The sequence below is a fragment of the Salvelinus alpinus genome, chromosome 9 (genome assembly GCF_045679555.1).
Source record: "Salvelinus alpinus chromosome 9, SLU_Salpinus.1, whole genome shotgun sequence".
In the NCBI taxonomy this organism is placed as follows: domain Eukaryota; kingdom Metazoa; phylum Chordata; class Actinopteri; order Salmoniformes; family Salmonidae; genus Salvelinus; species Salvelinus alpinus.
The window spans coordinates 81,709,469-81,737,379 of NC_092094.1; the positions used below are offsets into that span (position 1 = coordinate 81,709,469).

Here is a 27,911-nt window from a genome sequence, read left to right on the forward strand (position 1 = left end):
GTACTTTGAAGAATCTCAAATATAAAATATTTGATTTGTTTAAACACTTTTTTTGGTTACTACATGATTCCATGTGTTATTTCATAGATTTGTCTTCATTATTATTGTACAATGTAGAAAATATATATATATTTTATCCTTGAATGAGTAGGTGTGTCCAAACTGTTGACTGGTACTGTATATATAAAAACACAGGGAAACGTGGCACTGCTTTTTGACTGTACTGGGTCTTTAACAAAATACAAGACTTTTTGTAATTTGCGTCGGAGCAATGGTGTGTTAAAGTGCAAACATGCAGAAGATTGAGTAATATTGAAATAATTAAAGCGTAACATTTCCCCTCAATGATGCTGATTTATCCACTGGTGCTGATTGGAATTATATATTGATTGGTGAAGACAAGCATTGGGAGGGTTGGCAGTGCCACGATAGCATAGCCTAAAAACTGCCTTGGGGCTCTGTCCTACTTCTGCTGGCATCAAATTTTCAATTGCTTCCTCTCTTCTTGTACAGTGTCTCCAGTGTGAAGCATGTAGCTTTTAGCATAATACTGTTTTTTTTGTGAATATTAAAACATACAATCTACCTTCACTGAATCCGGTTAACATTTACATTACATTGTCATCTAACAGACTCCAATCCAGAGCGACCCACCGGAACAACCATGGTCAAGTACACGTTGACAGATCTGCCACCAAGTAAAAACAGGGACCCGAACCAGCGATCTATCGGCCACTGTTTTAATGTTCATATACACTGACTGGCTTTATCCTTCTATGAAATGACATATCATCCATATACATATACAGCCTTGTCTCAAAATTTTGGTTTTATTGACAAACACTTATCAGAACAAAAATATATGTACATAAGTAGGCAAGCAAAAATGTACAGTCTTACACAAAAACATTACATGTGAGTAATAGACAATCCATTTTTCTACTGGTGCATTATTTTAAATGAGGGGAATCTAAATGTTAAAACTGTCCATAAATAATGTTATATAAAACACTAATCAAAACCCACTGTTCTCTTTACAGACCAACATTGACCCATGTGTGCAGAGAGAAGGTCCCATTAACATGAGACAGAGAGACATCCAGAATACCAGGTAATGACGGGGTGGGTCGGGGAGGCTGGGGTGCTTCACATTGTCTCCATTCTTCATTTGACCTATTATTATTTCTTCAGGGGCCCTGACATTTTGCGTAGGCCCTTCATCCGATAAAGCAACCCATTGATAAAGTCCTGAAAGGGAGGAAGAGAATGAGTTAACACTACCCGTACTAGCAGTTGACAGTTAAACTCTTCTGAGACTGTTTGAGCAGTGGACCATTGAATTGCAAGTATTTCTTTATAGAGAGTAAATGTACACTAAGTGGAATTTGATGTTTCGTTTTTTCGGTACATGACTAAGGCTATAGTAGTTGGTGGTTGTGTCTCACCTCTTTTGGCTTCTCACATTCCTGCAGTAACTCCTGTAAATGCACAGAAACAAACATGGCCTCAGTAACTGAAGTGGACATTGCTCTTTCACGTCTAACATTGCGAAAGGACACCAACTGGGGTCAAGCGCTTGTAAAGCAATTACCCTACTTTGTTAAATATGCCCTGGTGTATGTGTGAAGTATAAACAAGGGCATAGCTGAAGTGTAAGTATTGCCTCGTACTGTGACCCAAAAAATGGCTTTTGAAGAGATGTTAATTTTCCATGGCTTGCTATCTGTTAGACAAGGCTTAGCATTTGTGAAGGTATAGCTTACAGTGAAACCTTGGCTGGAAAATGTCTATGTTCTCCCTGTTTGTGTCTCTTAATGAGCTTGTTTTATATGGCTCAAAAGTTACTGTGATAACTCTTATCTCATCTTTTATAACTATACTGTAAAACATTGTTGTTTTCTTTGTTGACCAAATGTGTATTTGTTGGGGGGGGGGGGGGGGGGGGGTTACAGGTACATTATACATTTCAAATTATACATTTATGAAACATGTACCTGTAGGCTGCCACTCAAAAGAAAGTCAACAGCAAGAAATACATACAGCTGAAGTGATAATACATTCAGTATAAACAGGAAAACAAAACAAAGTGGGCTTCCAACTTCCCATCCCCCCAACCCAACAAGTCTCCATCCAATCCCCCCCCCCCCCCACCCCACCTCATGGAAACCATGTTTCCCACCCCCCTAGCAACTAGGGTTGCACATTATATATATATTTATTATTTGTATGTGCTGGGATTTATGGATTGTTTATTTGTATGTTTTGGGCTTTTAGCTGAGATTATTCTTTACAGAGTCAAGTATATTTGTCCAGGCTTCAATTGTTCCTTGACCAGCATCATTCATTCTCACTGTTGATAATTATGTTATAACTTCTAATAGTAACTGTATCCACTGGCGCATTGGGAAAGAGTGAGGTGATGCCATCTAAGAGCCAACATGTTTTTTTGCGGTGGTGCTGCCGACCAGCATTACTTGTCATTGATTGAGAGATTCAAGGAGCTATCATCGTTAAGTAACATAATATACGTAAAGCATTGAATATTTACATTCATGCACTTCTAAACAAATTTTCCATAATTGCCCCAGAAGCATTAAACTGCAGGAAACTCCCATATCATATGGAGAAATGTGCCTACCTGATTTAGGGGACACGGTGAACAGTAGGGAGTTAGGGCCAATTTCATCGTAAAATGTTTCCTTGATGTTAAATACAGTCTGTGAGCAAACTTAAAATGTATAAATTGATGGTTCAAATTAAGGGATTCCAAGGTCATATTTTTCCATAATCTGTTCCAGTTAATGGTTTGTTCAGATTCAATTAGATCTGTGGATCATACTTTTTTAATGGCTAGCTCAGAATATGAGCTTTCCAAAAGTTGTTCATACAGTGCATTCGGAAAGTATTTAGACCACTTGACGTTTTCCACATTTTGTTACGTTACAGACTTATTCTAAAATTGATGAAAAAGTTTTCCCCTCATCAATCTACACACAATACCCCATAATGACAAAACAGGTTTTTCGAAAATTTTGCAAATATCACATTTACATAAGTATTCAGACCCTTTACATTGCTGAAGCACCTTTGGGAGCGATTACAGCCTCGGGTCTTCTTGGGTATAACGCTACAAGCTTTGCACACCTGTATATGAGGAGTTTCTCCCATTCTTCTCTGCAAATCCTCAAGCTCTGTCAGGTTGGATGGGGAGCGTTGCTGCACAGCTATTTTCATGTCTCTCCAGAGATGTTCGATCGGGTTCAAGTCCGGGCTCTGGCTGGCCCACTCAAGGACATTGAGACTTGTCCCGAAGCCACTCCTGCGTTGTCTTGGTTGTGTGCTTAGGGTAGTTATCTTGTTGTAAGGTGAACCTTCGCCCCAGTCTGAGGTCTTGAGTGCTCTGGAGCAGGTTTTCATCAAGGATCTCTCTGTACATTGCTATGTTCAGCTTTCCCTCGATCCTGACTAGTCGCAAAGTCCCTGCTGCTGAAAAACATCCCCACCGCATGATGCTGCCACCACCATGCTTCACTGTAGGAATGGTGCCAGGTTTCCTCCAGATGTGACACTTGGCATTCAGGCTAAAGACTTCAATCTTGGTTTCATCGAACAAGGGAATTTGGTTTCTCATGGTCTGAGAGTCCTTTAGGTGCCTCTTGGCAAACTCCAAATGGGCTGTCATGTGCCTTTTACTGAGGAATGGCTTCCGTCTGGCCACTCTACCATAAAGGCCCTGATTGGTGGAGTACCGCAGAGATGGCTGTCCTGGAAGGTTCTCCCATCTCCACAGAGGAACTCTGGAGCGCTGTCAGAGTGACCACCGGGGTGTTGGTCTCTGACCAAGGCCCTTCTCCCCTGATTGCTCAGTTTGGCCGGGTGGCCAGATCTAGGAAGAGTCTTGGTGGTTCCAAACTTCTTCCATTTAGGATTGATGGAGGCCACTGTGTTCTTGGGGACCTTCAATGCTGCAGAAATGTTTTGGTACCCTTCCCTAGATCTGTGCCTTGGCACAATCCTGTCTCGGAGCTCTACGGACAATTCCTTCAACCTGATGGCTTGGTTTTTGCTCTGACATGCACTGTCAACTGTGGGACCTTATATAGACAGGTGTGTGCCTTTCCAAATCATGTCCGATCAATTGAACTTACCACAGGTGGACTCCAATCAAGCCCTAGAAATATCTCAAGGATGATCAATGGAAACAGGATGCACCTGAGCTCGATTTCGAGTCTCATAGCAAAGGGTCTGAATAGTTATGTAAATAAGGTATTTCTGTTTTTTATTTTTAATACATTTGCAAAAAATTCTAAATACCTGTTTTCGCTTTGTCAATAATAATTATTGTGTGTAGATTGATGAGGATTTTTTTTATTTAATCGATTTCAAATTAAGGCTGTAACGTAACAATATGTGGAAAAGTCAAGGGGTCTGAATACTTTCAGAATGCACTGTGTATTATAGAGATCAGTCCTTTCGGGAGCCCAGATAATTTATTTACAAATCCCATCATTGGATGTTTCGGTAGTTCGATTTTCCAAGGGACTCCATAAGTTAGCATAGAATGATTTGTCTGGTAATGTGTATGTATCTTTCAAATCTTGGAATGTTCTCAAACCATTACTGTCCATGATATCGGCAAGGGTACAGATTCCACATTTGGACTATTGGGGGGACGCAAAAGGCCGCACTCCAGATCACAAGGCATTCTTGTGAAATATGGAGTATGCGCATGCTATTTTGTTTGTACATTTTGTGGCAAATACAAATTGTGTGAGCAATAATAGGACCAAGGTGCAGTTTAAATTGTTTCAGGGATATATCAGTGAAGACCACCTCTTCCAGGGCAATAGGAGACACCATATTTTGCTTCATACTAAGCCAGGGGGCAGAAGAATCATGTCTAAACCAATTTAGGTTTGAGCCAAATGCTAGTGCCTGAAAATACAATTAAAAAGGTTGGTATGGATAGTCCTCCTACGTCTTTCCCTCTTTGTACGTTTGTTAATTTGATCCGGGATCGTTTATTTTATCCCAATACCCAGAAGGGGGAGCCATGTGAAGCATTGAACTACAGAAATTCAGCCGTGGCAATATATTCATTTTAGCAATAGATATTCTGCAGGTTAAGGCAACTGGGATATTATTCCATCTACTGAGGTCGGATTGAATTGATTTTAAGCGTTCTGTTAAAGTTTATGGCAAAGGTTTTATCTAAGGAAGGCAATATATCTACTCCCAAATATTTAAAATGGTAAACGATTAGGATTTCATAAGTAGAGAAACTCATCCATCGGGGTCTTGAGGCAGTAGGGCTGATTTGGTTAGATTCATTTTATATCTTGAGGTTAAGCTGAATTTATCTTTGATCTTCAATACATTTGGGAGTGATTGAGATATATTGTCTAGGTATAGTAAAAAAAATTAGATGAAGTGATCAGTAGATTTGAGGGAAATTGGTATTATTTCCACGATTGAAGAATTGCCTGGCAAATGGGTTCCATGCAAAGGCGAAATAGGATCACTTTGTCTGCTCCTTTTAGTGATTCTGAACGGAGCAGAGCAGGTATTGCCTGTTATAACATTGTTTTGACAGTATTATACAATAAAACAGTATAGTACCTTATTAATTATTTACAGTAAATTGCCATACATGGCAATTCACTCTGGGTGATTTTATGCGTAAACAGTAAATGATACCGTTTATTCCAAAGAAACTTTGATTTAACAGTACATTACTGTAACCGCACATCATTGTGGGATTGGCAAGCTTCCGACCTACCTCACTTCACTGTTAAAATAAAATATGAGACACCAAACCCATTCAAGACGGATTTACCTAGATTGGTATATACTAGTGGAACCTTGAAAGTTAACCATTTAACTCGAGGTTCCATTAGTACATACCGATTTAGGTAGATCCACCTTCACCACCACCCCCCCCCCCCCATTTTTGGAATAGCCTACAAAACTCCCTAGATCTTGACTCTCTGGTGTCTCTAGGGCAGTTTAGGACTTTAATGTTGAGTATATTTTTTGATAATTGCAACTGTTTGGATTGAATGTAAATAATTGTTTTTGTGGTGTTTGAAGCTATAGTGTTGATTCTGTAAGTTTATTTTAATTTATCATTTTTTATTTATTGTATTGTTGTACTTGGGGCACCATTGTAAATGAGACCCTGGTCTCAGTGGGTTCCGCTGAATAAAAAAAGAAAACAAAGTGATATAAAATACCAAAATGTTGTATTTTTCCACTTGCACTTCTAGAGGTTTTAACAAAAGCTTCTTCAACACTGTAATTCATCGATATGCTGTAATATGTGAACAAATTACCTAGCCAACCTGCTTGCACCAATCCTTGCAGTAAAATACAAACCTCATCTACCCTCAATTAATTTAATGAATTAATTAATCAAATTATTAATTCATTAATTTGTTACAATTACCTTAATATTATTACAGTAATGCACTGCACTATTGTTTTTGCAGTAACTTACAGGCCTGAAAGTTACCGTAATAACAAAGATAAAAAAGATTACAGTAACTGTATTGGATACCGTAAAATATGGTATGGTAACATACTGTACTTTTTTTTATGGCTTTAACCTGACCTCCTCTCAGGACATCCTGCCAGTACTCACCTGCAGTCTGGATCTCTGCTCCGTGTCAGATAGCTCCAGCAGCTCATCTATGTCAATCTCTAACTCTGTGATCTCCTCCTTCTGGACAGAGAGAGAGAAGGAGAGAAAGAATGTGGTCAGAGACAGAGGGACGTTGTTCTTTTACCCGCCATGCAAACATAGATGAACTGTGACTGGGACTCCCTGCCACCTTAAATATGCCTTTACCATTCAGTGTTTGAACATATTTAACTTAACCGTACCAAAGAAAATTAGTCTCAGAGTATCAAGTCTAAAATGCATTGCTGATGCATCAAGCATGATGTACCACTAGAACAATAATGTATGTCTAACCTCAAATATAAACACAACATGTAAAGTGTTGGTCCCATGTTTCATGAGCTGAAATAAAAGATCACAGAAATGTTCCATACACACAAAAAGCTTATTTCTCTCAAATGTTGTGCACAAATTCATTTACATCCCTGTTATTGAGCATTTCTCCTTGGCCAAGATAATCCATCCACTTGACAGGTGTGGCATATCAAGAAGCTGATTAAACCCCATGATCATTGCACAGGCACAACTTGTGCTGGGAACAATAAAAAGCCACTTTAAAATGTTTTGTCATACAACACAATGCCACAGATGTCTGAAGTGTTGAGGGAGCATGTAATTGGCATGCTGACTGCAGGAATGTCCAACAGAGCTGTTGCCACAGAATTTAATGTTCATTTCTCTATCATAAGCCACCTCCAACTTCGTTTTAGAGAATTTGGTACGTCCAAACGGCCTCACAACTGCAGACCACGTGTAACCACGCCAGCCCAGGGCCTTCACAGCCGGCATTTTATCTGCGGGATTGTCTGAGACCAAACTGTGGGTTTGCACAACCAAAAAATTTCTGCACAAACTGTCAGAAACCATCTGCAGTTCAGCAAATGCTCACCTTTGATGGCCACTGGCAATCTGGAGAAGTGTGCTCTTCACGGATAAATCCCGGTTTCAACTCTACCTGGCAGATGGCGTTGTGTGAGCGAGTGGATTTCTTATGTCAACGTTGGGAACAGAGTGCCCCATGGTGGCAGTGGGGTTATGTTATGGTCAGGCATAAGCTACGGACAACAAACACAATGCATTTTATCGATGGAAATTTGAATGCACAGAGATACCGTGATGAGATCCTTAGGCCCATTGCCGTGCCATTCATCCACCGCCATCACCTCATGTTTCACCATGATAATGCACGGCCCCATGTCGCAAGGATCTGTGCACAATTCCTGTAATCTGAAAATGTCCCAGTTCTTTCATGGCCTGCATACTCAGACTTATCACCCATTGAACATGTTTGGGATGCTCTGGATCGACGTGTACGACAGCGTGTTCTATTTCCCGCCAATATCCAGCAACTTCGCACAGCCATTGATGAGTGGGACAACAGCCTGATCAACTCTATGCGAAGGAGATGTGTCGCGCTGCATGAGGCAAATGGTGGCCAGACCAGATGCTGACTGGTTTTCTGATCCACGCCCCTACCTTTTTTTTAAGGTATATCTGTATTCCCAGTCAAGTGAAACCCATAGATTAGGGACTAATGAATTTACATATTCTGACCAGGGGCAGGAGGAAAGGCAACTTCCATCTGATCTCATGGATGATTTACCCAGCTGGCATTTTGCTCAACCATTAGAGTAAGAATTCCTGTTTTTTTTATATGATATTAGCAGTGTTTCTGCTTCCTTATTCTGGGCTAATTTCTTTATATGGCAAATATCCTGTGCAGATTAGTCTAGACCTAGGGGAAATATTCTGGGTGTGTTTAAGAATAACCCCTTACTGTGTGATATGTGGTCATTTATTGTAAACTGACACTTACCTGGAAATCTAATTATCTAATGAATTTAGTAGACTGTGTTAACATATTTCAAATGAATCCAATTAACTCCTACCAATGTCACCAATGTCACGTCCTGACCATAGAGAGCCTTTATTTTCTATGGTGGAGTAGGTCAGTGCGTGACTGGGGGGTGTTCTAGTTTATTATTTTCTATGTGGGGTTCTAGGTTTATTTTCTATATTGGTGAATTGTATGATTCCCAATTAGAGGCAGCTGGTAATCGTTGTCTCTAATTGGGGATCATATTTAAGTAGCGTTTGTTCCCACCTGTGTTTGTGGGATATTGAATTTTGTGTTTTGAGTTAATGCACGTAGCATCTCGTTAGTCACGGTTCGTAGTTTATTGTTTTGTTAGCTAAGTTTCACTTTATAATAAATATGTGGAACTCTACATCCGCTGCGCCTTGGTCCGTCTATACACACAAACGTGACACCCAAGATATAGATGAGTTTGCCATCTTTGAGAAACATTGCAAAACCACATCCACACCAAAATGACTCCGCTAATCTAAAACAAATACTAAGGTAATAGTAATCAATCTATATACTGGCTGATATTGCCCTTTGAATACCATTTACTGACAGGATACGATGATGGCTCACTTGTGGTCATGGAAGACTGAGCTGGGAAATATCTGGAGTCAGCAGGTGTAGTTTTAGATTTGACAAGCCCTTAAAAAGAGAATTTCAGTTGGGGGTTTAATGGCAGGTCTGTTGAAGATGGCAGATTTCTGGATGAGGAGAGAGCTAATCAATGAGACTAGTGCCGAGTTGCGGAACGGAAGAGATCAACAGCCCAGTCCAGAGTCCCCTGTGTGTCCCTCTGATTGATAAATTATGCCAGATCTGACTGTTTGGGATTCTGCAGATTGGCATTATTCCACGGGAGCAGGGCCCTGCTTGGCTGTGCTGGGCCAGCAAACCACTGATCCAGTGATCCTCTCTCTGCCTGACTCTGGCTTAAGACTGCAGGGCAATGCACAGCACCACAGAATATCAATGAAAGTTTTTAAAAATTCAGTGGGAGAAAAAGTGTATGCATTTGTTATTGTCATGAGAAAGCCTTTGTAACCTTTTGTAGTAGCTCTTCAATGTTTGTGTGGGGTTGAATGCTTTTCATTTGTGTGATTTTATTTTATTTAAAAGAATATGTATCGGGGACTGAAAATGTCTCGACAGCACTTTTGAAGTTAGGGAAACTAGTCCGACATTAAAATGAATGTTGGCATTCATTTTTTTAACACATGAATATGAAAGTGGTTCTTTAGACGAGCATAATTTTTTAAACTGCAATATGGATTAGAACTGCAATCTTAATTAACCATTTTATGTTGAGGGATTTTGTTAGGATAAGATGCTCCTGTATCCAAGGGACCAGTTGTATCATGCCAGCAGAGCCTAAAACTACATTGCCTTTAGGTAGAGTTCAATTGAAATTTGATTGGAATTTGGGGTTCATAACCATTTATATTCAACATTGACATGACAAGACAGAAATCATATCATAGCAGCCAACTGCTGAGGTATTGTATATTGATGCAATTACAATAAGTACATGGTGATTATGCAGTATGATAGAGAAGCTACATTCTCCACTTTGCTTGGATCCCTAAAACACTCTGACCACATAACAAACCGATGTTCCTAATCCAATTAGTCTTATTATATTGAACAAAAATATAAACGCAACATGTAAAGTGTTGGTCCCATGTTTCATGAGATGAAATTAAAGTTTCCAGCAGTTTTCCATATGCACAAAAAGCTTATTTCTCTCACACATTTGTTTACATCCCTGTTAGTGAGCATTTCTCCTTTACCAAGATAATCCATCCACCTGACAGGTGTGGCATATCAAGAAGCTGATTAAACAGCATGATCATTACACTGGTGAACCTTGTGCTGGGGACAATTAGAAGGCCACTCTAAAATGTGCAGTTGTGTCACACAACGCCACAGATGTCTCAAGTTGAGGGAGCGTGCAATTGCAGAAATTTCCACCAGAGCTTTTGCCAGAGAATTAAATATAAATTTCTATACCATAAGCCACCAACGTCGTTTTAGAGAATTTGGCAGTACATTCAACCACAGACCACGTGTAACCAAGCCAGCCTAGGACCTCCACAGCCAGCTTCTTCACCTGCGGGATCGTCTAAGACCACCACCCGGGCAGCTGATGAAACTGTGGGTTTGCACAACCGAAGAGTTTCTGCACAAATTGTCAGAAACCGTCTCAGGGAAGCTCATCTGTGTGCTCGTCGTCCTCACCAGGGTCTTGACCTGACTGCAGATTGGCATCGTAACCGACTTCAGTGGGCCAATGCTTACCTTCGATGGCTACTGGCACGCTGGAGAAGTGTGCTCTTCACGGATGAATCCTGGTTTCAATTATACCTGGCAGATGGCAGGCAGCGTGCATGGTGTCGTGTGGTTTGCTGATGTCAATGTTATGACCAAATGGTGGTCACACCAAATACTGACTAGTTTTCTGATCAATGCCCCTACTTTTTTTTATGTATCTGACCAACACAGATGCATATATGTATTCCCAGTCTTCAAAATCCATAGATTAGGGCCTATTGAATTTATTTCAATTGACTGATTTATGAACTGTAACTCAGTAAAATCTTTGAAATTGTTGCGTGCTGCGTTTATATTCTTCTTCAGTGTAGTTGATACTAATCAGAGACGTAAAGGAAACCTTTCCCACAAAACCATGTTGTTTTGAAAAGAGGCCGACGTGAAAGTCCGACAAGACTGATTGTCGTCTAAATTCATTACTCATGGCATTTTTTTCGTGTAAGAGGCTCGAGCTGTCGACCAATCAAAACATACCATAACAGAGGGGTCACGGGTCATACGCATGACATTTATCTGAGATCTGCATTGTGAGGAGGCTAATCGCTGTAACAAGTTAAAGAGGCATCACGCATTTAGTACTGTATCCATTGAAACAAGAGCCATATTGCTTTACATTTGTAAATTAATAATTACATTTACATTTGAGTAATTTAGCAGATGGTCTTATCCCTTTACAGGAGCTATTAGGCTTAAGTGCCTTGCTCAAGGGCACATCAACAGATAATGACATAACTGCAGTCTGAAGTATATTTCTATTGAGTAAGGATATTTTCTGTTCATTTTGAATTTTTTCCTACTCTTAAATTAGTGTTATTTCACACCTCTACGATTTGAGACTATTTTCCTAAAAGGTGTGAAGTCATCAACGTGGTCCAGTGCCACTGCCACTCAATACCCAACCAATATGCTACTTGTATAAATTAGAGATGTCACTAAATAATTCAGCTCTTGACACAGGGGGCTGACCACTAAATACTTCCACACGGAAGAGTCAGAGTATCCAACCAAAGCCTAACCTGCATTCCCCTGAGTTCATGCAAAATTCATCCCTTTAGCCAACACACATGGACCAACCATGTCTCCTCCTGCCACACCAATGGGCGGTGTCTACCAAACAACTTATCCTTCTCAGACTGGAGTTTGTCTAGTCACCACTGAAATCTGACATTAAGCACCTCAAATCCTATAAAGAGATAGGCCATACTCAGGGCAGGAGTTTTTTTCTTGACTGCGTGACCTGTCCAGGAAACCCTGCTTGCCCTAGTCATACTGTTTTAGCCATACAGGAGTACAAACCCACAAAGACTGTACCTACCAGACAACAAGCCTGTTTCATATGGCAGGCCCCATAACCACAATAACAAAGGAGTTAGCTACTACTGCTACTGTATCTGTTATCATTCCATCAATCATGCAGGGATCCCATTACGTGCAACATCCTTTAGTCATAAAGGGCCTTCTCTCTCAGGGATTCCCGCAGACAAATTAGTACAGTCAAGAACTCAAACACAATAACATTAGTGTACTGTCTACTATTAGCGTACTGATGACATGTCCTGAGTAGCTTAGTTGGTAGAGCAATGCGCTTGCAACGCTGGGGTTGTGGGTTTGAATCCCACGGGAGACCAGAATGAAAATGTATGTGTCTGCTAAATGACTAAAATGTAAAATATCTGCTGTACATAATTCTCATGATAATAGTATGACAATAATATCAAACCCTATGCAAATTATAAATAGTTCTGGAACCATTTCTAACTCGGTTCTGCTCGCCTGAGTTAGAATACCTCATGGTAAATAGCTGTAGTCCACACTATTTACCACCACAAATCGATGCTGGCACTTAGGTCGCACTCAACGAGCCGTATAGGGCCTTAATAGAGTACAACAGTATGAGTCATAATACCCATAAAACCTAGCGGTCAAACAGGGAAATCGTTCGTTTTTCATTTTTCCACCATTCATTTTTCCCCATAGGGGATTTTAGAAACACTTAAAATAAGAGCTGTGTTGTGTAGGCTTACCCTGGCGTGATGTTTTGATAACATTGTAAATCTCTCTAGGACAAGGTGATTTTTATCAATATATTCACCTGTATTTACCCCACAAAAATGTAATACTAATTAGCTGCTAATATGGCTATCATGAAGAATGACAAATGCCATGATGATCTGGACGAAACTGCCGAATCGAGGCAAAGGTAAGAATCTCTGGATTAGCTATCGAATGTTAGCTAAATGTAGTAATGAATAAATTGCCTACATTTCTTTTAATGGCCAATTTTGTGAACTGTGAACTGACTTGTGCAATACCTGTTAGCAAAGGTGTCAGCTAGCGATGACGTGCAGGAGCTTGCATGATGTCTACTTTGATTCTAATTAGCATTTTCAAATCTGAGAGAAAATAGAGCTGAATGTTGAATAAAAGTCACCTTGTACGAGAGAGATTTACATGGTTATCAAACGTCACGTCAGGGTAAGCCTACACGAAACACTTATTTTAAGTTTTCCAAAATCCCCTATGGAAAACATTATTGGTGGAAAAATTATTGGAACCATTTCCCTGTTTGACCACTAGGTTTTATGGGTATTACGACACCGACTGTGGGGCTCTATGGCGCCATAGGCAAACAAGAACATTCTCAGTCAGAGGCAATGCTCCTAGTGGCCGGTGATTTTAATGCAGGAAAACTGAAATCTGTCTTAATTAATTTCTACCAGCATTTCACCTCTGCAACAAAAGGCAAAAAAAACTCTATCACCTTCACGCCACACACAGAAATGCATACAAAGCTCTCCCTCGCCCTAAAGTTGGCAAATCTGACCTTAACTCTGTCTTCCTGCTTACAAGCAAAAGTACCAGTGACGCGCTCAATATGGAAGTGGTCCGATGAAGCGGATGCTAAGCAACAGGAGTGTTTCGCTAGCACAGACTGGAATATGTTCTGGGATTCATCCGATAGCATTGAGTTTACCACATCAGTCACCGGCTTCATTAATAAGTGCATCGACGAAGTCGTCCACACAGTGAAAGTACAGTGCATTCGGAAATTATTCAGACCCCTTGACTTTTCCCACATTTTGTTACATTACATCCTTATTCTCATCACCCGTATCAATCTACACACAATACACCATAATGACAAAGGAAAAACAGGTTTTGAAATTTTTGCAAATTCATAAAAAATAAACAGAAATACCTTATTTACATAAGTCTTCAGACCCTTTGCTATGAGATTCAAAATTGAGCTCAGGTGCATACTGTTTCCATTGATCTTCCTTGAGATGTTTCTACAACTTGATTGGAGTCCACCTGTGGTAAATTCAATTGATTGGACATGATTTGGAAAGGCACACACCGGTCTATATAAAGTCCCACAGTTGACAGGGCATGTCAGAGCAAAAACCACGCCATGACGTCGAAGGTATTGTCCGTAGAGCTCCAAGACAGGATTGTGTCGAAGCACAGATCTGGGAAGGGTACAGAAAAATGTCTGCAGCATTGAAGGTCCCCAAGAACACAGTGGCCTCCATCATTCTTAAATGGAAGAAGTTTGGAACCACCAAGACTCTTCCTAGAGCTGGCCACCCGGCCAAACTGAACAATAGGGGGAGAAGGGCCTTGGTCAGGGAGGTGACCAAGAACCTGATGGTCACTCTGACAGAGCTCTAGAGTTCCACTGTGGAGATGGTTGTTCTTCTGGAATATTCTTCCATCAGGCTTTATGGTAGAGTGGCCAGACGGAAGCCATTCCTCAGTAAAAGGCACATGACAGCCAGCTTGGAGTTTGCGAAAAGGCACCTAAAGACTATCAGACCATGAGAAACAAGATTCTCTGGTCTGATGAAACCAAGATTGAACTCTTTAGCCTGAATGCCAAACATCACTTCTGGATGCATCATAATGTGGGGATGTTTTTCAGCGGCAGAGAATGGGAGACTGCTCTGTTCATCTTTCCCTTGATCCCGACTAAAGTACATAGAGATCCAAATAGCCCTTACACAGCCTGGAGGTGTGTTGGGTCATTGTCCTGTTGAAAAACAAATGATAGTCCCACTAAGCCCAAACCAGATGGGATGGCGTATCGCTGCAGAATGCTGTGGTAGCCATGTTGGTTAAGTGTGCCTTGAATTCTAAATAAATCACAGACAGTGTCACCAGAAAAGCACCCTCACACCATAACATCCTCCTTCTCTATGCTTTACAGTGGGAAATACACATGCGGAGATCATCCCTTCACCCACACCGCGTCTCACAAAGACACGGCAGTTGGAACCAAAAATATCAAATTTGGACATCAGACCAAAGGACAAATTTCCACCGGTCTAATGTCCATTGCTTGTGTTTCTTGGCCCAAGCAAGCCTCTTATTATTATTGGTGTCCTTTAGAAGTTGTTTCTTTGCAGCAATTCGACCATGAAGGCCTGATTCACACAGTCTCCTCTGAACAGTTGATGTTGAGATGTGTCTATTACTCTGTGAAGCATTTATTTGGGCTGCAATTTCTGAGGCTGATAACTCTAATTAACTTATCCTCTGCAGCAGAGGTAACTCTGGGTCTTCCATTCCTTTGGAAATGTTCCGTACTGACTGACCTTCATGTCTTAACCCTTGTGTTGTCTTAAGGGTAAAAAATGCCACTATGTTTAACAGCAGAGAAAACCCCCTAAATTATATTTTTTCAACTTGAAATTGTATTACTTTTCCTAGAGTGACCCCAACATTAGAAAAAGTGAAACATCGCCTTTGTTCATATTTCCATGAAAGCTGTACACCACCAGTTTACAAAGATTGTCTTAGGGTAATTTTTGACTGAGCAGTTATAAAAAGATGGACTGAGGGGGCACAATGTGTGACAATTTCTTCACCTCTTATGAACTCAGCCAGCAGCTCCTGAAGAGGAAGCTCACCATGGTCGGGACAGTTAGAAAGAACAAGCCTGAGCTCCCCCTTGCACTCCTCACAACAAGGGGGAGAGGCCTTCTCATCAAAGTTTGCCTTCACCCCCACCACCACTCTAATTTCTTACCTCCCAAAGAGGAACAAGAATGTGGTCTTCCGGAGCACACTGCACAAAACGGCTGAGATCAGTGATCGTGAGGAGAAGCCAGCCATCATCCTGGACTACAACCACAACAAAGGAGGCATGGACAACCTGGACAAGGTGATTGGAACTTACAGCTGCAGGAGGATGACTGCCTGCTGGCCCCTGGTCATCTTCCATAACATCATTGTTGTGTCCTCATACAATGCCTTCGTGATATGGCACAAGATCAACCCTACCTGGATGCCTGATAAGCGGAACAAGAGGAGGGTGTTCCTGGAGCAGCTGGGAAAGGCACTTGTTAACCCACACATTCAAAGGAGGGAGCACCTCCCCCGCACAGCAGCCTCTGCAGCGCTTGTGACAACTGTTCAGAGTGCTGAATCTTGTCCTGATCCACCTGAGGCTGCAGCTGGGGCAGGCAAGAGGAGGAGATGCCAATTCTGCCCCCCAAAGAAGGGCTGTAAAACAAATACTATGTGCTGCACATGTGAGAAATACATCTGCAAAGTCCATGCACACACACTTGCATACTGTCCCACGTGCTAATTAGAGTTGATTGATTCATGTTTTTCACATTTTGTTTTGTATCTATTATCTTATTCTTATTTATTGTTGTTGTTTATACACCTTGTGGGTGGGGGCAATGGTTCAACAAACGGGAGAAGACTAGTATTTTGTAGTTGAATTCCTCATTGTACAGTATAAGAATTTATCACTATGTTGCCAAAAAAGTTAGACTGTTATTGTTTCCCTTCAATAAAATGCATTCAAAACTACTTTCTGCTATTTTCTTAGGCTATACAAGTGCTATCTCTTGCTAAAAAAAAATATGTTTACACCTATGCAGTACCTTTAGCAATAATAATAATAATAGACCTCTGCTTTAGTAAAGAACACAATTATGACAGGTGTGTTCAAATAAAAACGAGTGGTGTCCACAGATTTAAATGCAGTCTTTCTGCATTGTGAAGAGGGAAAACCCAGATATTCACAAAGTTTGTGATGAATGACAAGTTGTTTCTTCATGCAAAATAGATTTGGGGTTTAAAATTCAATTAAGCTGCTTTATTTTAGGGGTTTAGTGAAGGAGGATAACTTTTTACCCTTAGGACAAGGGGAGTATACCGAATGTTAAGACTACACAAAGCTTCAAGTAATTATGGACGGTTGTTTCTCTTTGCTTATTTGAGCTGTTCTTGCCATGACATGGACTTGGTCTTTTACCAAATAGGGCTATCGTCTGTATACCACCCCCACTTTGTCACAACACAACTGATTGGCTCAAATGCATTAAGGAAAGAATTTCCACAAATGAACTTTTAAGAAGGCACACCTGTTAATTGAAATGCATTCCAGGTGACTACCTCATGAAGTTGGTTGAGAGAATTCCAAGAGTATGCAAAGCTGTAATGAGGCAAAGGGTGGCTATTTGAATAATCTCATATATAAAACATATTTTGATTTGTTTAACACTTTTTTGGTTAATACATGATTCCATATGTATTATTTTATAGTTTTGATGTCTTCACTATTATTCTACAATGTAGAAAATAGTACAAATAAAGAAAAACCTTTGAATGAGTAGGTGTTCTAAAGCCTTTGACTGGTACTGTACATATCCCAAGAAGCTATGGATTACGGGCAACAATTTTAGCATGTAAATCTTCGTGGGGAAAACTCCCAATTTTTTGCATATCAACAAAACCAATACACAATGCAACACAATAAACAATACATGAATTGCACTATAACGGTGCCCACAAACTGTTAGGCACTACATAAAGCCATCCCAGAGTTTTTTCAGCACCATGGACTGAATCCTTACCACTAATATACCTAGCTATCAGCGAAGCGTTGTCTGGCAGCGAAACAGTTCATTCAGCCTCATTTACTGCCTTTTAAAAAAAATTGCTGATATGGCTTAAATAAATGTTGTTTCTACTGACAATTGAGATGTACAAACTATGGCATAAGGGAACGATGAGCGGATAAGAGGCAATCCATAATTTAGATTAAGACAATGAGCGAGATAAGACGGATGTAGTCAATATAACTATGTATTCAGCACTTTTGAAATGTACAGCGACAGAATTCAGAACATGGACGTTCTTACAGTATTCTCCCTGTACACCAAGTCAGAACCGTAGGATAAATAAAGGGATTATTTATTTTATTTTTATTTTATTTTACATTTATTTAACCAGGTAGGCTAGTTGAGAACAAGTTCTCATTTGCAACTGCGACCTGGCCAAGATAAAGCATAGCAGTGTGAACAGACAACACAGAGTTACACATGGAGTAAACAATAAACAAGTCAATAACATGGTAGAAAAAAAGAAAAAAAGAGAATCTATATACAATGTGTGCAAAAGGCATGAGGAGGTAGGCAATAAATCAGATAATTACAATTTAGCAGATTAACACTGGAGTGGTAAATCATCAGATGGTCATGTGCAAGTAGAGATACTGGTGTGCAAAAAAAGCAGAAAAGGAAATAAAAGCAGTATGGGGGGGGTGAGGTAGGTAAATTGGGTGGGCTATATACCGATGGACTATGTACAGCTGCAGCGATCGGTTAGCTGCTCGGATAGCAGATGTTTAAAGTTGTTGAGGGAGATAAAAGTCTCCAACTTCAGAGATTTTTGCAATTCGTTCCAGTCGCAGGCAGCAGAGAACTGGAAGGAAAGGCGTCCAAATGAGGTTTTGGCTTTAGGGATGATCAGTGAGATACACCTGCTAGAGCGCGTGCTACGGGTGGGTGTAGCCATCGTGACCAGTGAACTGAGATAAGGCGGCACTTTACCTAGCATAGCCTTGTAGATGACCTGGAGCCAGTGGGTCTGACGGCGAACATGTAGCGAGGGCCAGCCGACTAGGGCATACAGGTCGCAGTGGTGGGTCGAATAAGGTGCTTTAGTAACAAAACGGATGGCACTGTGATAAACTGCATCCAGTTTGCTGAGTAGAGTATTGGAAGCCATTTTGTAGATGACATCGCCGAAGTCGAGGATCGGTAGGATAGTCAGTTTCACTAGGGTAAGTTTGGCGGCGTGAGTGAAGGAGGCTCTGTTGCGAAATAGAAAGCCGACTCTAGATCTGATTTTGGATTGGAGATGTGTGATATGAGTCTGGAAGGAGAGTTTGCAGTCTAGCCAGACACCTAGGTACTTATAGATGTCCACATATTCTAGGTCAGAACCGTCCAGGGTGGTGATGCAAGTCGGGCGTGCGGGTGCAGGCAGCGAACGGTTGAAGAGCATGCATTTGGTTTTACTAGCGTTTAAGAGCAGTTGGAGGCCACGGAAGGAGTGTTGAATGGCATTGAAGCTCGTTTGGAGGTTGGTTATCACAGTGTCCAAAGAAGGGCCAGAAGTATACAGAATGGTGTCGTCTGCGTAGAGGTGGATCAGGGAATCGCCCGCAGCAAGAGCAACATCATTGATATATACAGAGAAAAGAGTCGGCCCGAGAATTGAACCCTGTGGTACCCCCATAGAGACTGCCAGAGGACCGGACAGCATGCCTTCCGATTTGACGCACTGAACTCTGTCTGCAAAGTAGTTGGTGAACCAGGCAAGGCAGTCATTAGAAAAACCGAGGCTACTGAGTCTGCCGATAAGAATATGGTGATTGACAGAGTCGAAAGCCTTGGCCAGGTCGATGAAGACGGCAGCACAGTACTGTCTTTTATCGATGCCGGTTATGATATCATTTAGTACCTTGAGCGTGGCTGAAGTGCACCCGTGACCGGCTCGGAAACCGGATTGCACAGCGGAGAAGGTACGGTGGGATTCGAGATGGTCAGTGATCTGTTTGTTGACTTGGCTTTCGAAGACCTTAGATAGGCAGGGCAGGATGGATATAGGTCTGTAACAGTTTGGGTCCAGGGTGTCTCCCCCTTTGAAGAGGGGGATGACCGCGGCAGCTTTCCAATCCTTGGGGATCTCAGATGATACGAAGGAGAGGTTGAACAGGCTGGTAATAGGGGGTGCGACAATGGCGGCGGACAGTTTCAGAAATAGGGGGTCCAGATTGTCAAGCCCAGCTGATTTGTATGGGTCCAGGTTTTCCAGCTCTTTCAGAACATCTGCTATCTGGATTTGGGTAAAGGAGATAAGCAGACAATGAAAGCTCTTACAATATTTGATGGTGACATTTCTCTAAAACAGGCTATAGGCTACATGTGCACCACCAAGTCAGAACAGTAGGCTATTATGAGGGGGAAAGGGACCAAACTATTAGGTCGAGGCACATGGGCTACTAATAGCTTACTACACAACATACACTTAATATTACTTTCTTAGCTACAGTATACATATCTCGCTGGCATATTACATCATTTATGCAGCAGCATATAATACATTTTTGGACTCACCTTATTGTGCTGTGCTCTTTTGAACAAGGTGGCGCTGTGGTCCTTCTTGTGGGCAAATTTTGTCATCAAACTTTGTCATCAAAGTCTGGCATTCTCTGGATTTATGGTGCTTTCAAGACAACCGGGTACTTGAAAATAAAACGGTTGAATCATGCTGTCAGTGATCTTCAGGTCGGAGCTTTAGAAAGAGGCCTGAGTTCTCAACTTGGAATTCCGAGTTGGATGACTGTTCAAAACGTATTTTCCCAGTCGGAGCTCGTTTTTTTCTGAGTTCCCAGTTATCTTGAACTCACAAGTCTGAGATTTTCCAGTTGTATTGAACGCGGCAGAAGTCATGCTGGATTGACAGCATGGCCAATGTATTCAATCTTTTCTGGCCCATGGTGTTGCATGTGGGTGTTTATCCTTTTAAGCTTGGAAAAGAGACCCTTAAACCCAGACTTGGACCACACACCCTCTCCACTCAATAGCAGGCTAGTGATTGCTTTGTTAAATTTGCAATTTCCAACTTGTTGTCTAATGTTTATGTCCAATGGTCGATGAGCACTGAAACGTTTTATGTATAATTTCTCTTTATGACAAGGATTGAAAAGGATTTGCCAGTAAATTGTCAACTTAATTTATGATGATGACTGCTTGTCTAGCTTGCTAGCTAAGGTTTTGAAAGTATGATGTTGACATGATCAGTCCAATCAAAGCTACGGTAGATGTAACGTGATTTGACGTAATTTTATCTCTGGCCAAGGACCTTGGGGCTTCTTGGATGGGCACTTCTAATGTAAATCTACAATATGGCAGCACCCAAGGGGCTTGAATTTCTTAGCTCTCCCTGTAGATTTTGCGGTGACGTAGTGTCCCCATGAGTGACAGAACACTTATCCAATCACAGCGCAACTAGAGAACATTACCAACCCTTACGCCCTGTATTTTCCGCTGGTTGCCCCACCACCACAGAAAGCACTGACCTAAACTGAAACACCTGCATTTTGGAGCTGCCTTACTCAAGAAAGCAAAAAAGATCCGATGTTTGTATGCGGCATTATTAACAAAAATGTTTGTTTTTTCATTGTTTGCAAACTGATATGACATGTATTTATGCTAAAATAACATGCAAAACAGGCAACAGATGGGGTTCTGCCCTGAATGACGGGTCACCACTGCGCTTATAAGAAATCCCGCAATGACCTCCGACAAACCATAAAACAGGCAAAGCGTAAATACAGGACTAAGATCAAATCCTACCTGTTGTTTAAGAAGCATGTGACAAATAAAATGTGATTTGATTTAAACATATTTATTTGATTTTGAAGCAGCAGGCAAGACTGACCTAGCATCATTTGTAAAGCAGCATAGAGATTCTTCTTTAACCATAATTCTCTATTATTATTTCTGAGATTCAGGCATCATTTCAACCCACCTGTTACAGCTGATTTCCTCCTCTTCATCTGAAGAGGACGTGTAGGGATCAGACCAAGAAGCAGAGTGGAAAGTGTCCATGTTTTATTATCAAATAAACTGAACACTACACGAAACAAAATAACAAAAGATAATCTAACCGATAAACAGTCCCGTGTGGCACAACTACTGACACGGAAAACAAACACCCACAAAACACACGTGAAACCCAGGCTGCCTAAGTATGATTCTCAATCAGGGACAACGATTGACAGCTGCCTCTGATTGAGAATCATACCAGGCCGAACACAAAATCCCAACATAGAAAATCACACATAGACAACCCACCCAACTCACGCCCTGACCAACTAAATAAATACAAAACAAGGGAAAACAGGTCAGGAACGTGACACCACCGCCTTTCAGGGATCTTTGCATATATTACCAGAGAAATAAGCAGTTAATGGGATCGCAAAAAATTTGCACTGCTGAGTGGAATATATTTAGGAGAGGTTTAATGCAATCCTTACAAAACGCCAGCCATTGTTGTGTGTCCAATCTGACAGTAGAGTGGTTTTATTAAAATCACCCAGGCTTACAGTAGCTCACACGGGCTGTCCACTGGCCTGTTCTGAGGGAAATGTGGAGTCTGAGCCAAGAGACGTTGGGTATCTGTCTGCCACCAGACTGGCTGTAATGAATGTCTCTCCCTCCCATCTCAGTGTGTAGAATGGAATCTGGTTGAACCTGATGCCCTGGCCGAACGGCCCGTCACTGCCCTCTCTGACTATGCACTTTGGATGCATGTACCTGGATAGGTGTTGCCACTGAGGATATGCTGCTGTCTGTGTTCATTTGGACCTGATCATAAACTCAACAGGTCACTACATTAACCTGATTCCTGTCCTCTTACCTCAATGTTATAGCTAGGAACCTGAGTTTTTCAAGACTACATGACCTGACTGGGAAACCTCCTAGCCCTACATATACAGATGTAGGATCTTAATTTGAGCCAGTTTGCTACAGCAGGAAAATAATCCTGCAGCAACAGGAAATGTGAATTATTATGTGTATTATAATTAATTGACTTTTTTTGTAGGTGTTGATACATTTTTTTGTTAGGACAAATTAATTAAAGTGAACATTACAAACTTTAGAAGCCTTTTTAAACCTGGAATACACTACAAGTTTGCATTTCCTGCTATGCAGGAACATTATCAGCAGCAAAAGAGGGATCAAATTAAGATCCTACATCTGTAGCTATTTTCAGGAACTTTAATGAGGACACCCCTCACACGTGATGCTCTCTCATGCCCTGCAGCATCAGTATGCCATATGCAGTGTTTCTTGGCAGTGGAGAATAATTGAAGTGCATGAAGACATCCCTCTGACTCCTCTGTGCCGTTTCTCTTCACGTGGGAGCCAGTCTTCTGTTGCCATGGCATCCCCAGAGACTTCCCAGCAAATCGATGCAGCCTCTGATTATAATTGGATTTCCCCCCACCAAATTGCAGTGCAGTGATGACACGGGGGGGGTCCTACGATCTCCACACAGGGGTCCCACTCCCTAATCTTGGAATCAATTATGCTAATGCCCAGTCCCTCCGTTTGTGGTGTGCAATCCTGGCCGTAAGCAGTTCTGCACACAACCTCCCTGCCGAGATCTAAGCAGTAAACCTCTCAAGTTCTTAGAAGTCTCAGACTGCAAACTGACCAGAGACAACAGGGATTTGCTGCCCTGTCTGAACCAGTGTCACAAAAGGGAGTAGATTCTCATCTTCTGAGGACAGATGCTGCGTGCCACTATAGTACTGTCTGTGTATAAGTGTTTATAATAAGGAAAGGGGTGATTGTATTAGCCAATTAATATATTTATGTTAGATAGATAATGTTGTGTTCCTCTGGAATGCTGTATGTATGTCCATTCAGTGATACAGATTTTCAGAAAGGATATAAATAATGTAATATGATGTATAGTCATCCTGATATGATGGTCAGATAATGTGTATCTACAAGGCTGATAATGCAGTAATAAATCTACCCACACAGACCCTGGGACCTAGCTGTGCCAGCAGCAGCCGTGCACGACCTACCTCATAGTCGAAGAGCAGGTGCAGCTGATTGTCGATCCACTCCTCAATATCCAGCCTCCTCTGCAGGTCCTTGCGGTTGTATTTGACGGTCAGCTTGCCCAGTTTGCGATGCGTAGGCTCCTCTTTTTTATCTGCGGACTGGAACATCACCCTGGACTGGGTGACTGGCTCCGACGCCATGCCTGCCATGGCCTCGGGTAAAACAGCTGAGGAAACACACAGCTGTCTCTCTTTCTTTCTATCTCTCCCTCTGTCTCTGGTGCTCTCACTCCCACCCTCTCTCTTGCTGTCTTTCTTGTGTGCTCGCTCTTTTTCTTCTTCTCTTGCTCTAGCTCTCCTATATATCTATCTTGCTTGCTCCGTCTGTCTATGTGCACTCGTCTCTCTCTCTCCCTCTCTCTCCCTCCCCTCCCTCCCTCGCACACTCGCTGCCTGTGGAGGATGGTAATAAAATATGCCTATGTGTGTGTGTGTGTGTGTGTGTGTGTGTTTCTTAGTGCGTGTGTGTGTGTGTGTGTGTGTGTGTGTGTGTGTGTGTGTGTGTGTGTGTGTGTGTGTGTGTGTGTGTGTGTGTGTGTGTGTGTGTGTGTGTGTGTGTGTGTGTGTGTGTGTGTGTGTGTGTGTGTGTCTTAGTGCGTGTGTGTGTGTGTCTAGGTGTGCTATCCTTCTCTCTCAGGTACGAGTGCATAGGTCAATTACGGAGTGATAAAAACTGAGAAAGGGATGAGAGGGCAACCAAAGATCGGAGTATTGCAGTGGTTAGCAATACATTTATTTAACAATTTTGTCATCCAGAAAAAGATCCATGTCCCAAATTCTAACATGTGGGTTTCTAACAATGTGGGTTTCCAATTTTCCAATGTGCCCTAATCAGGAGTTTACTCAGTGCTTGACTGAGTAAAGAGCTTACCGGAGCTGAGTACCGGCACCTAAAATGTTCTACTGCTTGAGGTCCTGCACCTCTTATAGAATACTGTATAAGCTCAAAAGTATTGTGGAGCTCCTGCACTTAAATATAAACGGTACCGGCACCCAAAATGAGTACCAGAACCTACTGTATTTCAGTAAAGTCAAGCACTGAGTTTACTGTATTACTCTGTGGCTTATCATCTCTACATCACAGCATGTGGAAACTCTTGCCATCTCTGTTCATCCACAGTTATCAGAATAACTGCTTTTCCCTGACAGGTGATCCAGACTTCCTCCAGTGTTCATTAGATCCCTTCCACGTCATTTATAACAGCTATTATCAGGTGTACGTTTAATAAGCCTTGAAGCCAAATTGGCATCCTCAGTTACATCTCCATCAATAATGGATAAAAGAGAGAGCAGATAAATGCTGTGAACAATCACTCAGAGGGTAAAACCTGTGATAAAGACTCTGAACTAACCCATTTCATTTGAGAAGGTCAAATATCACCAGGAACTAAATTAGTCAAGGTTAAAACTACTTAGTGTTTCTTTCTGTGCCAAACTAGTACAGTTGAGACTAGAGGGATAACAAGGGTACGCTGTAGTTTCCACAGATCCTTTTACAATAATAACAATGAGACCCTGCGTTTTGTTTCGGCAGTGTGTATCAGTCAGCCGTGGTGTTGCGTGTTCACCTGCTGAGGCAACGTCTGTTACGAACACCGAATTATTGAGCACCTCTGGCAGCTCACCTTTCCAGGCAAACAAATTAATTCATACAATTCACTGATACCCGGTTCTGCCCCATCAGGCTGACTGAAAGGGGACTGGGTCTGGAACCGGGGAATCAGGAGACCTGGACTGGCCATCTCTTCATTCTAGAATGGGAGGAATGAGACACACCTCACATAAGTGCTGGATCTCACATGAACTTGACACTTATCCCTTGATTGGTTATTTTTATACTGCAGAGGCTGTGTTAAATATGATGCTCTTCTGTTTTTACTGGTTTACTGGACTTGGGGGTATAATAGTGTGTTACTCATAACACTGCCAACAACACACATAGTGTGTGTTTTAAAAGGTTATTGATTTTGACAAGGGACCCCTATTACTTGTTTCAGGCAGCAGCCATGACTCAATACAGGAGTCACGATGCAGCATCAGCTTCATGTAAAGAGGACATGAAGATGAGATAAATATGAAAGGGGCCCATGAGACTGACATTCTGACAACTATTTCAGAATACACTAAAGAAACTGATCGTTCAGATGATCTGGATAATTTTCTGTCTGACACTGCCATCTAGAGGATATAAAAAGGTTCCATTTGGTAAAAGTGAGAAATAAAAAATTGACGCTACATAGCCTGTCAGAGATTTGAGCACTAAATGCATCAGGACATTGCATGCATTGGCCTATAGTCTTAGGCGTCCACTGTATGATATTAATATTTAAAAAATAAATATAAAAGAAGAGAAGCCAGGTTAGTCCTAGCCCCAGAGAGAAATAGAGATATGCCGGCGACATGCTATTACACCAACATGCATTTCTTTATTCTTGTCAGATGGGCTACTGCGTTTGCTATACATATATCGGGCAACAGAAAGAGACTAATAAGTTATTTTTAGATCAGAATATATTTTTTATAAAGATAAGCATTATATTGGACTCTGGTAGGCCTAAAATGTACTTCCTCACCTTAAATTCAACTGTCAGTCAGTTGGAGCGCCAGTGCGTGCTGCCTTCATATCATAGGCCTGCAGTATAGGCAAATAGCCACACTATGGCAAACTTTTACAAAAGGCATCATAACTGCTGTATTTCTGTATTTTGAAAGTTATATATCTTGAAAGTTGATTTTGGGACTATATCAACAATGGACTAATGAAACAAATACCAAAAGATAGTTTTTGGGTGGAGTTTTCCTTTAAACTAAATACTGAGCACACAATTAAAAATACCTAATTTACCCAACGAAAATTACTCAACAGAATGAAATGTAAAGAACTGGTTTAGATTAATAAATAGGCTTACAATAATAATGATATAAAATAATAATAATGATGAAACAAATTATTATAAATACAACAACAAAAAAGTTTCAAAAATGCATCCTACCTGAATCGCAAGTTGCACAGTAGCCTGCATTTGACCATTTGTATGGTATTAAAACATATTCTGCTAATGTCTTCCATCATGTAAAAAAATGGCTGCACTGAAGATGTCTATATCAACACCATTATCCCAGAAATCCTAGACCCACACCAATTTGCATACCGCCCCAACAGATCCACAGATCCCCTCTATTGCACTCCACACTGCCCTTTCACACCTGAACAAAAGGAACACATATGTGAGAATGATATTCATTGACTACAGCTCAGCGTTCAACACCATTGTGCCCTCAAAACTCATCACTAAGCTAAGGACCCTGGGACTAAACACCTCCCTCTGCATCTGCCCCCTGGTGGTAAGGGAAGGTAACAACACATATGCCACGCTGATCCTCAACACGGGGGCCCCTCAGGGGTGCGTGCTCAGTCCCCTCCTGTACTCCCTGTTCACTCATGACTGCACGGCCAGGCACGACTCCAACACCATCATTAAGTTTGCCGCTGACACAATAGTGGTAGGCCTGATCACCGACAACGATGAGACACCCTATAGGGAGGAGGTCAGAGACCTGGCAGTGTGGTGCAAGGATAACAACCTCTCCCTCAACGTGATCAAGACAAAGGAGATGATTGTGGACTACAGGAAAAGGAGGACCAAGCACGCTCCCATTCTCATTGACGGGGCTGGAGTGGAACAGGTTGAGAGCTTCAAATTCCTTGCTGTCCACATCACCAACAAACTAACATGGTCCAAAAACACCAAGACAGTCGTAAAGAGGGCACGACAAAACCTATTCCCCCTCAGGAGACTGAAAAGATTTGGCATGGGTCCTCAGATCCTCAAAAGGTTCTACAGCTGCACCATCGAGATGCATCCTGACTGGTTGCATCACTGCTTGGTATGGCAGCTGCTCGGCCTCCGACCGCAAGTCCCTACAAAGGGTAGTGTGTCAGAGGAAGGCCCTAAATATTGGCGAAGACTCCAGACACCCTAGTCATAGACTGTTCCCTCTGCTACCGTACGGCAAGCGGTACCGGAGCGCCAAGTCTAGGTCCAAGAGGCTTCTAAACAGCTTCTATCCCCAAGCCATAAGACTCC

The 27,911-nt window shown here is 41.6% G+C and overlaps 1 protein-coding gene across 1 annotated transcript; it reads right to left on the reverse strand.

Moving 5' to 3' along the window:
* Positions 1–811: 811 nt before the first annotated feature.
* LOC139530753 (protein phosphatase 1 regulatory subunit 14B-like) lies at positions 812–24,178 on the reverse strand. The gene is made up of 4 exons (XM_071327423.1): positions 23,785–24,178; positions 6,641–6,721; positions 1,446–1,478; positions 812–1,248 (listed from the first exon to the last, which is right to left on the reverse strand). Exons 1-4 carry the CDS (start codon positions 23,971–23,973, stop codon positions 1,180–1,182), a joined length of 372 nt encoding a protein of 123 aa, XP_071183524.1. The 5' UTR covers positions 23,974–24,178; the 3' UTR covers positions 812–1,179.
* Positions 24,179–27,911: the final 3,733 nt, after the last annotated feature.